Source organism: Rhinolophus sinicus, linkage group LG03 (genome assembly GCF_036562045.2).
Source record: "Rhinolophus sinicus isolate RSC01 linkage group LG03, ASM3656204v1, whole genome shotgun sequence".
In the NCBI taxonomy this organism is placed as follows: domain Eukaryota; kingdom Metazoa; phylum Chordata; class Mammalia; order Chiroptera; family Rhinolophidae; genus Rhinolophus; species Rhinolophus sinicus.
In genome coordinates, this window is record NC_133753.1 from 188,348,069 (window position 1) to 188,362,794 (window position 14,726).

A 14,726-nucleotide genomic window follows, 5' to 3' on the forward strand; every position below is an offset into this window, starting at 1 on the left:
TGGTCCTGTGCCAGACGCCACAGTGGCTCGTCGCAGTGACTGTGTACATTGGAGATGAAGCAAGTGACTCGGTGACTTCTCGTGGCGTAGCTTTCTACTTAACTCGAGGTGTAGCTTTGGGTGCCTGTATCCACCTCTTTCAGCCACTCTGGAGATGCCGTGCTTTATGCAACCCTCCTTCACTGAGCTATAATTCCCACTCCCTGGAATTCACCCACTGAAAGTGTACAGTTCAGTGGTTTTTAGTTTATCCACGGAATTGTGCAATTGTCACCACAATCAGTTTTAGAACATTTTTATCACCTCAGAAGGAAACCTCACACCCATTAGCAATCACTCCCATTTCCCCCTTCCCATGTCCCCAACCTCTGGCAACCACTGGTCTACTTTCTCTCTCTGGATTTGTTTATTCTGGATGTTTGATAGAAGAGGAATCATAATGTGTGGCCTTTTTCACTTGGCATAATGCTTTCAGGGCTCATCCATGTTGTTGCAGGTCCCAGTGTCTCATTCCTTTTTAGTGCTGAATAATAGTCCGCGGTATAGGTTTATCCATTCATCTGTTGATGAATGTTTATCCACACGTTTATGTATTCATCTGTTGATGGACATTTGAGTGGTTTCCACTTTTTGGCTAATGGCAATAGTGCTGCTATGAACTATTATGTCTTCCTTTTTCTTAGGTATATACCTGGGAGTGGAATTGCCGGGACATATGGTAACTACGTTTACCCTTTGCAGGAATTGCCAAACTGTTTTTCAAAGCAGCAAGCACCATTTTACATTCTCTCCAGCAGTGTAGTCACTCACATGTTCTTAACAGGAGCATATATAGCTATCAAGAGATGAAGAGAGTAGAGAATTTAAAAAAAAAAATTTTAATATAGTGATTTCAAATAATATGGATGTATTTATTCATTTCTAATGCACATCTTAAGGTCTCTGAGGGAATTGACTGCTCTGAGCTTGACGCAACTGCTCTGTTTTCAGATGTCCACGAGGTGGGAGGCTGTCGCTTGGTGCGTTCTCACCATCCGGTTCTTTACCAGCTTCCATCTGCCCATCTTGTGCACATGTGGGGTCATTGAGTGTCTGATTTCGGCCTTCTCCATTTTCTCTGCCCCTGGAAAGCAGCTAAAGGTGGAGTGGCCTTGCTGGATGAAGAGTGAGAGCATAGGTGGAAGTGTTACAGTGAAGTAGGAATGGGGAGTAGAGCTCAGTGTTGGGGTCCCATCCAGGCCCAAGGAGCCATTCTATGATTGGGTTGTTGACCACTTGGTGGGGAGTGACAGCGTGTGGGGTCCCTTTGTCTTTATGCCATGTTTTGATTCTGTAACATTCTGAAATGAAAATTGGAAGAGAGGCAAGCTTATACGAGTATGGCCAGAAAGGAAGAATCTCCAGACTCCCCTTTTGGGAAAGCTTAGTGGGGTGTGGAAAGCTGGGCAAAGGATGATATTGCCTAAAACGAGGCCATGTTTATCTCTCATAATCTTTGCTCTCAAGATTAAAATTTCAACCAGATTCCCACGAGTTTCTCTGAACCTCAGGTACTTGGACCAGATTTCTTGCAGCAGGTATACAAGGCTTTTACAGCCTTTGCGTTCAGACATTTATAGAGAATAATTCCTTATTAACTCTTTCCCGGCAGAGACCAACCAAACAGTATTCTTCTTAGCCCCCTTATTTTATCCGTGTACTAGGAAAAATATCTCAGTACGTAGTAATAATTTTTCTTAGAAAATAGGCTTTTGGAAAGAGAGCTTTGTCATGTTCATTTAGTGACCTATATATATATTTTTCAGTCTTGCCTCTTTCTGGCCTTCTGCCTCTTCCTGAGCCTTTCAGTAATTCAGGTAGCGTTCTCCTGACATTTCTAGAGATTTCCTTGGCAGTGGGGCTGGGGTTGGCACACAGGGAAAGTCTGGGAGCTCATCATTGCATGTTCCAAGCTGCTGTGCTTCGTTTCTGCCCCCTTCCTGTTATCTTCTGGATGGTGTGTTTTCTCCCAGTTCTTGTACTGTGAGTGTAAGCCAAGCTGCAAGCTGTCCTCCTGCCTCCTTTGTAGATACTTTACTAAGCTAGCAGCCAAAAAAGACTTTTGGTTTCTGTCTGGAATCTGGAATCACTCCGATTCTATTTTTGTTCACTGGATTAATCATACCTTGCGTGATATCTCTTAATTCTTACTTGACACTTGGAAATTAGTAGCATGCAGAAAACATAGTGCTTGAAGCTAGGGCTCATAAAATTGATTTCAATTCTGTTTTAAACTCCAAGATGTATGCATATTTGGCTCAGATATGCCTTTTTCTTTTTACTTAAGAGCAGCCAAGGAATTACTGTCACATTACTCAGTTTTAGGCAGTTTCAAGGCAGCCAGTAAATGAAAAATGTTGATTGACAGCCCAGCCTTGAGAGTTACATATTAGATGACAAATTCAAGTGCTTGTTAGTGCTCTTAGCTCTGCAGATGGACAGCTGGTACACATCCCTTTAGCACACGGTTAGCAAGCAGCCACTGGTGCCAGACAGGTGACTAGGCACCTAGACCCAGAGGTTTCTGCGAGACACCATCCAGGTCCTCCCAGATTGGTCTGGCACATGGCGGCAGCATGCCCCTGACTGCTGCAGATGTCACAATTTGTGGTCTTTTCCTCCTTCCCACTGGCCCATCTGGAATCCCAGATCCTCATCCCGCTGCCTCAGGAAATCAGCCACTTCCAAGCAGGAGGTGAAAGGTTTGCCACCTCTGGTTCCTAGGCAGAGATAATACAGAGATTACGGTTGTCCTGTGTTAAGTGACAGGACAGGTTCTGTCCAAGGTGCTGTGGGAGAGACCGGCACTCAGCTCAGGCTGGGAGCGGTGGCTGAGGCTTGGAAGAAGGGTGACCAGGAGGAGTGAAGGGCGGCCCGCAGGAGAGCTCCCCACAGTGTGGAATGCAGGGTGGGTAGGAGAGAAGGCAAGAGACTCTCAGTGCTTTTGACACGGCAGGCAGACAGGCTGGAGTCAGCCTGGTGGGAGAAGCAGCAGGGCCCTCAGGAAAGACTTTGTAAGATACCACCTGAGGGAGATTATTCTAGGTCCTGGGAGTGATTGGGAACAAACGGAGAGAATTCCAGTCAGGGCAGGATCAGATTACGTCACTGATAACTGTAACCACGAACAGCAGAAATATTTGAGTTGCTTATTCAGTACCAAGAACTGGGCTGAATCCTTTACGCGAGTTTTCTTACTCCATTCTCCCTACCACTCTATGAGGTGCTGGTGTTATTCCCTCCTTATTTTATAGATAAACCGAGGATGAGAGAGCAGAGTATGGAGTGCTCAGCCAATGGGGAGCAGAGTGGGGCTTCACACTTGTCCAAGTCCATGCTGGTCAGACTTGAGCTGTGTCCCCTGCAAGATCCTAGTTGATTCCAGATTGGGAAACACGAGCCAAAGAAACGCAAAGTTTTATCTCTGGAAAACGTCTTTCAATTCTTAAGTTATCAGTGCCAAGAAAATTTGTCATTAAAACTAGTAAAAAAAAAAAAAAAAAAATCTTTTTAATCATTAAAACTCAAAATTAACAGATGTTTCTTGGAGTCCCAGGTTGAGTATCATTGGATTCATGCCACGGACACTGGAGGCAGAGGCGTTAATTAGGAAGCGGTTGTAGGGTCTGGGTGGAAAATGTGAGGAGTGACCCATGGCCGAGGCGGGAGATGGGACGGGAGAGAAGATGGATTCCAGGCGGTGTCCATCATCCAGTCACCAGGACTTGGAATGTGGATGTGGTGGCCGGCAAAGGGGGTTCGTTCTTGCTGATGCTGGTTTCTGACTTGGGCAGCTGGTACTGAAAGTGTCATTCTCTGAGAAGGCGATAAGGACGTAGGCACAGCGTGAAGAGATGTGGGAGTCTAGGTTTGGTTTTTTTTTGTTTCTCTGTTGGGTGTTTTGATGTCATTGTTTTGAGATGCTTATGAAACAGCAATGTGGTTCAGAATGGTAGGCATGGAGGTTCTGTACCAGAGTTCAAGTTCATGCTCTAAGGGTCCAGGCTTGTGACTGGGAAGAAAGGGCTCCAGAAAGGGCCCTTAAAATTAGAACAAGGGCCAGGATATTAGGATGGGAGCGAAGGAGCCTCAGAAGCAAGAGCTCATCGACCAGTTGTTGAAGGACGTTTAGGCCAAGAATTGGGGTTCCTGGGCTTTCACCCCATCCCTGCTTCTTGCTTTGTAGTTTCTCTGGGCTGAAACTTAAAACAAGCGGATTAGAACAGAAGCCGTTTTTGCTACTAATTCTTCGTGACTCTTGGTGGGGAATTCTTATTTTATTTTGTTTTGTTTTTGTTTATTTGTTTTGTTTTTTTGTGTGTGAAAGCAGTTCTACAATTAAAAAAATTTAATTGAACCAGTTATATGTATGCAGATACGTTCATTGATAGCGATATTGATTGGACTGATTTCTCTTTGTAAGCCTAGAAATGTTGAACATTTTTAGAAAATGGGGAAAGAGTCCTAGAAAAGTATGAAAAAACAAAATTAAAAATGCCTACAAACATGCAACCCATTATTGGAGCGCTGATATATTCTCTTGCCGTCTTTTTGCCGGTATGTCTTAAACTTTTTGTGTGTTGAGATCATTGTAGACCCACAAGCACTTGTAAGCAGGGCTACAGAAAGATGCCCTGTGCCCTTTCCCCAGTTTTCCTCCATGATAGCATCTTGCAGCATCACGACGGTGTTTCAGCACTGCGACAGTCGAGACCCAGCAGCGTCCTGCCCCACAAGGAGCCCGCAGGTTGCACTTTTACAGCCCTCCCGCCTCCACCCCTCCCCCAGCCTCTGGCAAACACCAGTCTGTCTCCCGTTCTCTATAACTTTGTTACTTCAGAAATATCACATAAAGGGAACTGTACAGCATGGAATCTTCTGGGACTGGCTTTTTCAGCTTGGCCTGTTACAGGTAAAGCTCCTATGAATATTCACCTGCAAGGTTATGTCGAGTGAATGCCCAAGAGGACAGCTGCTGGTGTGTGTGTGTGTGTGTGTGTGTGCTTTAAAAAAACAAAAAAACCTAGGATGCTACTGTGTGCGCAGAATAGTTTTATCAGAGATTTATTTTACTATAACTCTATAATGAAAAACCATTTGTATATTGTGATCTTTTCCCTCACACTGAATTCTTCAGCGTGGGAAGCCTGGCTGAAGGGGCGTGGGCATCGTCTTTTTCTGGGTAGGCTCGGCCTGCGCGGTGGTGTAAACAACAGGAAAGCATTGAGACATATCCTAGCACAGCTGGAACAGCAAGGGGGACGTTCCTTGTGCAAATATTCCCCCAAAATTACACATACAATTTTCTTTAATGAATAAAAGTAATGTCGTTTAGCATTTAAAAGATGTCTGTACATTCTTCAATAAAACCACAATTCCTAATGTTACGTATAATTCAGATTTGAGGTCTTAATTTCCTTTATTTGCAAATACTCTAATATGTTCCTTAACGTGTGGGTGTGTGTGGTGTGTGTGTGTGTGTGCTGTGTGAGTGACGTGTGTGCGGTGTGTCCGTGGTATATGTGTGTGGAGTGTGTGTGTGTGTGTGTGTGTGTGTGTGTGTGAGCCTTTCCTTCCAACTACGCCAGCTCACTCTAACAGTGAGCTTTCCTCTCTGGAGTCCCGAGGAGGGGTCAGGGCCGCTGTGTCACCCAGGCCTTCCGGTGGTGGGCGGGTGCCGGTGCAGGTGAGTTACCTGCCTTCAGTGCTGTTTGCCGTGTGGCACAGCTCAGCATCTCCACCGGACGATGTGCTGGCCACAGATTAGCTTCTTGGGTGTTTCAGATTTCTCAGACTCCTAATCTCGTTGGTCTGTCTGCAGACTCTGCAGTGTCATCAGAAAGACTCCTGCTCAGTGGTTAACATTTACTGTTCAGGGACTCAGCTGCCAGAACTTCCGTCCTTCTTGGCTTGTGCATGTCATCACTGGTGCTTTGGTGGTGCGTTCTTGTGCACGTGAGAGCAGGAAGAAACCCTCCATTTGGGGAACAACAGTGCTTGTAGTGATCTCACCTAGAAGTGATTCAAACATTGCTTACCTGTGGGTTTTCTAGAAAGTTGGTCTCATCTCACTGAATTGCATTTCTGGTGCAATTTCTTCTTTGCATCTTGTCTCTAGCAAAACAGTGTCATTGTCACATGAGATGTTAGAGTTGTCCATAATGATGAGTAGGTAGAGAAATGTCTGCCCCCACTTAGCTGCTCACATGGCCCTCAGTTCCTTCAGGCCAGGCGCCCCTGCAGGACACGGGCCCCCACACCCTGCCCCAGCCGCACCACCCAGCAGGTGCCTTGCCCTGCCTGGCCTCTGTATCTGCTCTTCCCTGGTGGCTGCCCTCCAGCCCTCATGGTTAGTTCCCATTGAACCTTGGGAGTTTGCTGTGTTACAGCCCCCACCACATGGTTAGGATTGCCTGGGGTTTTTTTGTTTTGTTTTGTTTTTGTTTTCTGATTCCTCAGTGGACGGTAAGCTCTTTTTTATTCCCAGCGTCCAGCTCACAGCATGGCACTAATGACAGGGGGATCCAGAGAGAGTAAATGAAAAATAATGGCATAAATGAGAGATTAAACCCAACATGCTGGGGAGGCCGTGCACTGTGTGTTCCCCCCACCCTCTGTACCCCAGCTCTGGACTTCAAAGGGCCAGGGGGCTCTTTCCCAGTTACTGCATCAATGTACCCCACAATTCACAGCCAGTCAGTGGCAGAGCTGGAATTCAAAAGGCCGTCTTTGAACTAGTGACCCCTCCGGTCTGATTCTGACATGCACGCTCTTCCATGATCCCAAGGAATTAAAGGTTAGCTGTGCTCTGTGCTGTCAGGCAGGTTTCCCAACTTCTCTGATCCTTTGTGAATTCATCCTTTAAAAAATGAGCAACAGTATTTCCTCTCCTGCTGAGCAACAAATGAGGTTAAATAATCAGTGTGCCCGGTGCTTGCAGCCAGCTCTCAGTAAGTACAGCTCCCTCTGCCCGGGCCGCTCCCTTATTTTGTTTCTGTACCCAAATGTCATGCATGCTGCTGCACTAGGCATTGAAAACCTGATGACAATTTAAATGGCTTAATCTCACAAACTAGCCTGAGTCTTTGAAAAAGAAAATATCAACCTTTGTTTTATCTCTACTTAATAGTCGGTTATCTAACAAACTCACCCAAGGGAGTTTAAAGGAACAGAACATTTATTTGTATAAAGATAATTTTAACATCCTGTGCCCTGCTTAGTAGGATGCCGAGTCTCTGACAAATGGGATCTGAAAGCACCAGTTTTTTCCCATTAGACATGTCTAATTTTGTTTTTGATTAGATTCCAGTGGAACTTTCTAGTGGACTTTACATTTTCGTGCCCCAAATATTTCTGTAGTCTCCGGAGGCAGCAGCAAGCTAGCAGGCCAAGACAGACTTTTCAGTTAAGTGCACGTGTTTAAGAGCAGAGCCGAGTCGCTGAAGCTTGGCGTGAGGAGACTCAGGTTTCACTGACATGACTGCGCATTGTAGCCACATGTCAGGAGCAAGCGTCTTAACCTTTGTCACCGATCGTACTTTCATTCATGAATTAATGAGTCAATAAACAAAAGAAAGAAGGAAAAGACATTGAGAGGCATCTCCAGACACAAAGTAGAATTCCAGGGAAGACCTAGGCAAGGCAGCGGGATTTGTGCAAAGGGATTGAAATGGAAGAACAAAGGGTTATGTCAAGTAGTTTTTCATCAGCACACAGGTCAGGATCCTCATAAAAAAGGGAGAACCAAGTGTGCATCCCTCCCTTTTGCTGCATCTCTTCTCCCGCACAGCTGGTGTCCTGGCCCTTACCTGGAGAGCATGAGCTCCCCCATCTGTGCGGACTCTTATTTCCATATAGAACGTTCTGCGTTGTCCCTTGCGTTATGTCCCCCTCCCAGGGCTAGCTCCTTTCACTGAGCTCTCCTTAGTTCCAATCAATATGACTTTTACCCACATTGTTGTCTTTTGTTTTCACAATAATGCTATGAGTTAGATGTTAGTATCATCATTCTTATTTCACAGATGGGGAAAATCGTGGGCCAGAGAAGTGACCTTGCTGATTGTCCCTGTGCTACTGGTCGCGTAGATCTAGGAGAAACGAGTCACCCAGATCTGACTCGAAGGGCCTGTTTTGGTCTTTACCCCACTCTGCCTCTCCTTACATTTTATACCCATTGGGAGGCCAGGAGCACGTGTTCGGTCCTTGCTGGGTCTGTCGTGGGCCAAGGCTGGGGAGCAAGGTCTCCATGCTTCCTGCCCTCACGGTTTTCAAACTGTGGTTTGTGACCTGTAATAGTGAGGTGTGAAATCAGTTTGAGGGTCACAGCCAGTATTTAAGAGAAATAGAATGGAAATATTGGGGTGCATCGAATATTATGATAAGTGTTTTATGAAGCTGATGAAACTGTGAGCAGTAGTTTTACAGTATGAAACATTTCTTACTGTAGGCTGTGGTCCAAAGAGTTGAAAGTTATTGACCAGAGGCTCCAGAGTGGGGGTGAGACGGCTATAAGTAAGAGAATAGATGAGATAAGTGACTACAAACTGTCATAGGAGCTATGAAGACAGCACATGTGACAGAATAAGGAGGAGGGTGGCAGGGTGCCTTCTGAGAGGGTAACATTGGGGCTGAGACCTCAAGGAAGAGAGTAGTAGGGTGTCAGTGACCCAGACACAGGTGTGAGGACCCTGGGCCAGGGAGACAAAAGTAGAAACAGTATGGACCCTGTTGCCTGACCATAATACAGTACAATTAGAAAATAATAACAAAAATATAAGCAGACCCCAATGCCTGGTAATGATCTTTCCCACTGTTGTCACCGTCACCCTTAAGTTGGGTCAAATGAGGAAGAATCAAAAACTCAATTCCATAATGTTGTCATTCTGACCTTTGATTTACCTCTACTCTATTCATCGTTTTTCGTTCTTTGTTTCTATGTTTCATGAAAGGTTTTGCTTATAGGTAGGTGTTGGCTCATTCTCATCACTTTTTCTAGACTCTGTGTTGACATCTGGTTGGTTGGCATGTCATGGGATTTCTAGACCAGGGCATTGCATCCTTGGCACTTTTGACATTCGGGCTGGATAATTCTTTGACATTTAGCAGCATTCCTGGCCTTCTCCGACTTGATGTCAGTAGCACCCTCCCCTCTTCCCCCAGTTGTGAGACATCTTTACAGATGTTGCCAGATGTTCCTTGGGGGACACCATTGAGAACCGCTCTAGAGAAAATTCCAGGCTAGCATGAGATGACGTTACCCAGACTGAGAATATTCTCTAGCCCATCCATTCATCGAGAGGACAAAGTAAGATTTCCTTTTCTTTCTCTTCAATTGAAAAAGTCAAGTATTATGACTGGGGGTTCCTGACAACGTGTAATAAAGGAAAATCTGTATGTATCACTCTAGGCTCTAGAAATTATTGCGTAAGCGTGGTGGCAGTTTCCTTGCACTGTATGTCCTATCCTAAGGTTCGAAATAAAAGGGGATTGATAATGGCTCAGCTGTTTTTATCTAATTAATGGACTACATGTCTTTTCATTCTTCCCACAGAAGTGGACCCAGCCTTGGGCAAGCAAGCCTTCACTGAGTTGTTTTTCCAGTAGTGTTGATTGGTTTCCTGTGTTCTGTTCCCATGCTTAAGACAGATTGTCTTGTGACCAATGGCTTATATTTCTATAACAGGAGCTATTTGTTCTGAGGGCCCATTTTCTCTGAATTGATTCCCTCTTATGAATTTTGCACGTTTTGCTTCATTTCTTAACTGTACCACTTTTCTCTTAGTATGAGCTCCATTAAAGTAACTCAGTTTATTCTGAGTTGGGCTTTTAGGAATACATTTTGTCACCGTATTTTGACTATTGTCTATTCCCGAAAAGTTCCTATAAAAAGAATTCCATTTCTTCAACCTAGGATTTCCTTTTTCTCTGTTTGGGAGGAATCTTGCACAACTAGTACCCTGTTAGTTGTTACACATAGATATGACTTGAGTGTACGAAGGGCTCTTCTTAAAAATTCTTAAATAAGATGGTGGGTCTTACTAATCCTTGGACATCTTTGAAAATTCCATCAGCTGTTTGTCCAGACAGTATGCATTGACACCCTGAATGCAGGGGGCTGGTTCTATTCCTTACTTAGGGTTTTTCCTTCCTGCCAGTGAGGCTGTCCCCAAATACCTAATATAAAGTAACCCCTTTTGGTACTTAGTCCCCTTACCCTCTTCATATGTCTTCATAGACATTCATTACCATCGGCAATGCTCTATATTTACTTGTATATTTGGAGTTTTTTCCCTTCCCTTTATTGGAATGTGAACTGTGTTCCCAATGCTTAGAATACAACCAGTAAATATTTGGTTGAATGAATAGATTTTCTTAATTTATCAGACATTTATTTCGTGCCTTCAATGTACCAAATATTTAAGATCTTTATAAATATTAACCCATCTTTGAATGAATGGATGGTGCTCCTTACATTTCCTTCACAAGTATGTTTTCTCTATTATTCCATTTTTCTTGGAAATAGTCACTGTTTTGAGCAGCTGCAGTCCTATATCTTGGCAGAATGTTTCTATCTTTTTTTTTCTGTTTGTAGCCTCTTGTTTATTAACTGTTATATTCCATCATGATTCTGTCTCCTTGAGGTCATGAGAAGGATTGTTCTAGTTCTTTTGATTTCTCCTCTCCTGGCTGGGTATAGGTCCACATTTGATACACAGTATGGTCCTGAAAATATACGAGCAAGTCAGATGTACGAAGGTGGGGAACTCTATTTACAATTCATAGCCATTTTTTCCAGTGGCCATATGACCAGCTTTGAGCTGCTTACTCGGGATCACATATTGTCTTGCTGTTCCCAGTGCACTAAAAAAGACAACGAAATGTTTACATAAGATGTAAATAAATACATATATATATGTACACTTATATCACACACATGTATATTAGTGTCTAAGTGTTGTACTGTGTGGAAGATTATTTGCAAACAGCAGAATCAACGTAAATACAGGCAACATTTTTAATATTCTAAATTATTTCTGTCCTCAAATTCTGGAAATCTCCATATATTCAGACAATTAGTGCAAAAAGTTGTTTGTTTTCATGTTGGGAAGGATTTGCTGATGGTGAGTTTGCAGGGGTTGAGCAGGAGATAGCTGTGCTGGCTTTGGTGTCATGTCTTCGTTCCTACAGGAAAAATTCCCCGGGGAACTTAAGTACTGTGCCTGCCCGTTGTGTTGGCAGGAGCTTTGAGTGGGCAGCCTGAGGCGTGACCTTCCCCGTGTGTGCTGGGAGTGGAGAGGGGACCCAGAGTGCTGCTTTGCCCTCAGCTGGCCAGAAGTTCCCTGGGCCAAATTCTCTTCTGCCCCTACTCTCACCGTCGCTTTTGATGGAAGACCAACTACCCTGCCCAACTGCCGTAGTTTTGGAAAACCTCCCTGGGTTGGCATCATAGGCATGTAGCAAGCTGGGGAAGGCAGAGTTCCAGCTGTTCGCTTCTGGGATTTTCCAGGACAGCCTAGAACTGCTTCTCCTCTTAAATCTCTCTGTTTAACTTTCTTCCATGGTGTTTGTGAGTTAAAAGGAAAGCTTGGGTGTCTTAAGTGTTTGTACACTCTGGAATGTTTCTGTGCGTTTTTCTGTAATACTTTGTTACCCTTGCTGTGGCTTACTCCACCCTACATGCCCCAGCCTGTGGGTGCCCACGTGGCGGGGCTGGTCACCTTGCTGTGAGCCAGGGCTGCCGGGGCTGGTGCATCTCCTGGTGGGTGTGTATGCACAGGAAACGGCTGGGGAGAGAGGCTGGTCCTCCGAAGAGATGGCTGGGTGTCTGCCCTGGCCTTGAGCAGTTTCTCAGGACTGGTTTTGACCAACTCTTGTGGTTCATCTGGCAGAAATGCCACTGCTGAGTTTTAATTTTTCTCTAGAAAAATAAAACATGCCATTTTCCATGGCTTATGAAAACCATTGGATTGGTACTTTTGCTTTCCCCGGTGTGTCATTCTCTTTTTGCAATAACATACCATTTGTTGCCATGTAGGCAACTGGTCGATATTTAAAAATAGAATCCCTAGGATGGCCCGGTGGCTCAGGCAGTTGGAGTTCCATGCTCCTAACTCCAAAGGCTGCCGGTTTGATTCCCACATGGGCCAGTGGGCTCTCAACCACCAGGTTGCTGGTTCAACAAATCGAGTCCCACGAGGGATGGTGGGCTCTGCCCCCTGCAACTAAGATTGAACATGGCACCTTGAGCTGAGCTGCTGCTGAGCTCCCAGATGGCTCAGTTGGTTGGAGTGCGTCCTCTCCAACCACAAGGTTGCTGGTTCAACTCCCGCAAGGGATGGTGGGCTGTGCCCCCTGCAGCTAGCAACGGGAACTGGACCTGGAGATGAGCTGCGCCCTCCACAACTAAGACTGAAAGGACAACAACTTGACTTGGAAAAAAGTCCTGGAAGTACACATTGTTCCCCAATAAAGTCCTGTTCCTCTTCCCCAATAAAAAAAAAAAAAAAAGTACTGCTTGCATTATTTAAAAATATATATATATATAGAATCCCCAATCAGAAAGTCCTGCAAATATTCCAGAATGTTGTTTGTTTGTGTACAGGCCCACGTGAGGGTGTGTGCCTCTGAAGACTACCTATTTTTCATGTTACATAGGTTCTTGCTTTTTACATATTAGTGTTTTGTGTTAAGGGCGAATATAATAAAAGTGTAAAATGAATAAATATGGAGGAGACGCTATAATTGAGTGACGTTGTTAGTACGACACGAGTTTGTACAGAAAGCTGGTCAAACTTTGGTCAACAAATGGAGCTGACTGGACATGGTTAATCCTAAACCAAATCAGTGGTAGTAAATAGAACGCTGAGTAGATCTGAGACATAAATGCAAATTCAGTAATCAGTCGCACAATATCGGAGTTGTCTCGTGTGCGTGCTATACAGCATGCATGCCGCCTCGTCACGAGTGTTGGAATCTTAAGGAAGACAGGCTGTCAAGCAAAGAGACGAATTTGATTTTAAATTTGAGAGACCATTTGTTTTGCCCAAAGTTCACATGAATGCTGTATATCCCGGTTGTGCGAGGACAGTGTCCAAAGATATTTTTTTCCAACATTACTGTGCCAACGTGTTCCAGTCGTTGAACAAGTGTTTGGACATGTGGTGAATTTATGTTAACACTTAAACGGAGGAACGTTATTATGAAGCTTTGAAATATATGATCCCGTGTGAAACATTATGTAGTGACACCGAGTTACTTTCTAGAAGCTTGGTTAGCCAGTTTCTTTACTGATTTGTATCAGTTGGAGAGATAGGCAGAGACATGAATGGTAAATTTATAATTTCTGTGGTTCCCAAAGGATGGTGAGCCCTTGAACTAATGTCTTTTAGGAATACCAAATAGCAATTGTCAAAATAATTGGTTCCCTTAAACAGAGGTAGGTGGCACAAAGAAAATGAAAAAGTTCTCCGCCGTGTATTTTTTATTGGCCAATTCAGGATCTTGCTGCTGAAATTGGACCGAGTTTGTATTGTAAGTCCAGGAAAGTTCTAGAAACTCTTCATTGCTGATAACTAAACAATTGAATTTATTCCCATCCCATCAGGTATTCACATACAAGCAGAGCACAATTACACACCAGAAGGTGACCGCCATGCACCCCACGAATGAGGAGGGCGTGGATGACATGGCCACACTGACAGAACTCCATGGGGGCTCCATCATGCACAACTTACACCAGCGATACAAGAGAAATCAAATATACGTAAGTGCCCCTCTGATGCCCTTTCAGATTCCCTCGTTTGAATTTTTTTCCTTTTTTGTTTTTGGTTTTCAAATGATTGTTTTCAGTGAGTATTTCCTGCCTTTTGAGACTCTCTGGTTAATTTAAGTAAAACTGTGTTTTCAGGTGTTTTGCCAAATTAGAAATTTGGCTCGGTAAATCATGTTCTTTGTGTTTATCGCCTTGATTTTATGAGAAGAATTACTTAAATTGAAGGGTAATTTGGCCTCTTTCTTGTTGTGAATGCATTCTGTTTGTAAGTGCTCTGTTGTCATAAAGAAGGCGTGAGCAGTGATTTGACTTCCTCTATTAAGGGCGAGGGGGCATGTGGTGTGCAAACCAATGTATCTGAGCTTAAGCTTTTTTCTCATTTTCTTGTTTTTCCTCCTTTTATGGATTTTTTCCCTTTATTTCTGGTTCTGGAGCCCACCCAGGGGGATATTTGGATTCAAGGGAACCCATCTTCCTTATTTGTGGGCTCTGTTTTGAATGGAGACACGGCATAACAAGCAGACGTTTTTCTCTCAACATTTATGAAACGTGACTGTTTCTATATTATAAAGTAATGTTTAAAGTCCACTCCTAAAATAACCAACCACTTTTTGACGTTCCAGTACTTATATTACATTATCTGTCAAGATGGATTGGCCTGCAGATTTTATTTCTTTTCGTCTGCCTGTTTGCAAGTCTTCACAGTAAACTGGGGCGACTGCTTATACGTGTTTATTTTTCATGTCAAGTTCAAATTCATAGTTTTCAAAAAAACAACAACGTTTACTATTGCAAAACCCTTCATCTTTGAATAATTGTTGTTCTTTCGGAGTTACATGTTGCCAATACATTGGTGATTATCAGCCTTTACACAGCTCGAGGTGCTAACTGAAGCTCAAGGCCTGCCTAGTGTTAA

The 14,726-nt window shown here is 44.0% G+C and overlaps 1 protein-coding gene across 2 annotated transcripts in view; it reads left to right on the top strand.

The window, feature by feature from the left end:
• MYO10 (myosin X) overlaps positions 1-14,726 on the top strand; it is a 201,627-nt gene that overhangs the window by 74,964 nt on the left and 111,937 nt on the right. For both annotated transcript variants that reach the window (XM_074329057.1, XM_019753532.2), the window contains exon 3: positions 13,643-13,801. Coding sequence is in view for 1 of the 2 variants with exons in the window: in XM_019753532.2 (XP_019609091.2) it covers positions 13,643-13,801 (159 nt within the window). In the remaining variant the exon portion in view is untranslated. The remainder of the gene's footprint in view (positions 1-13,642; positions 13,802-14,726) is intronic.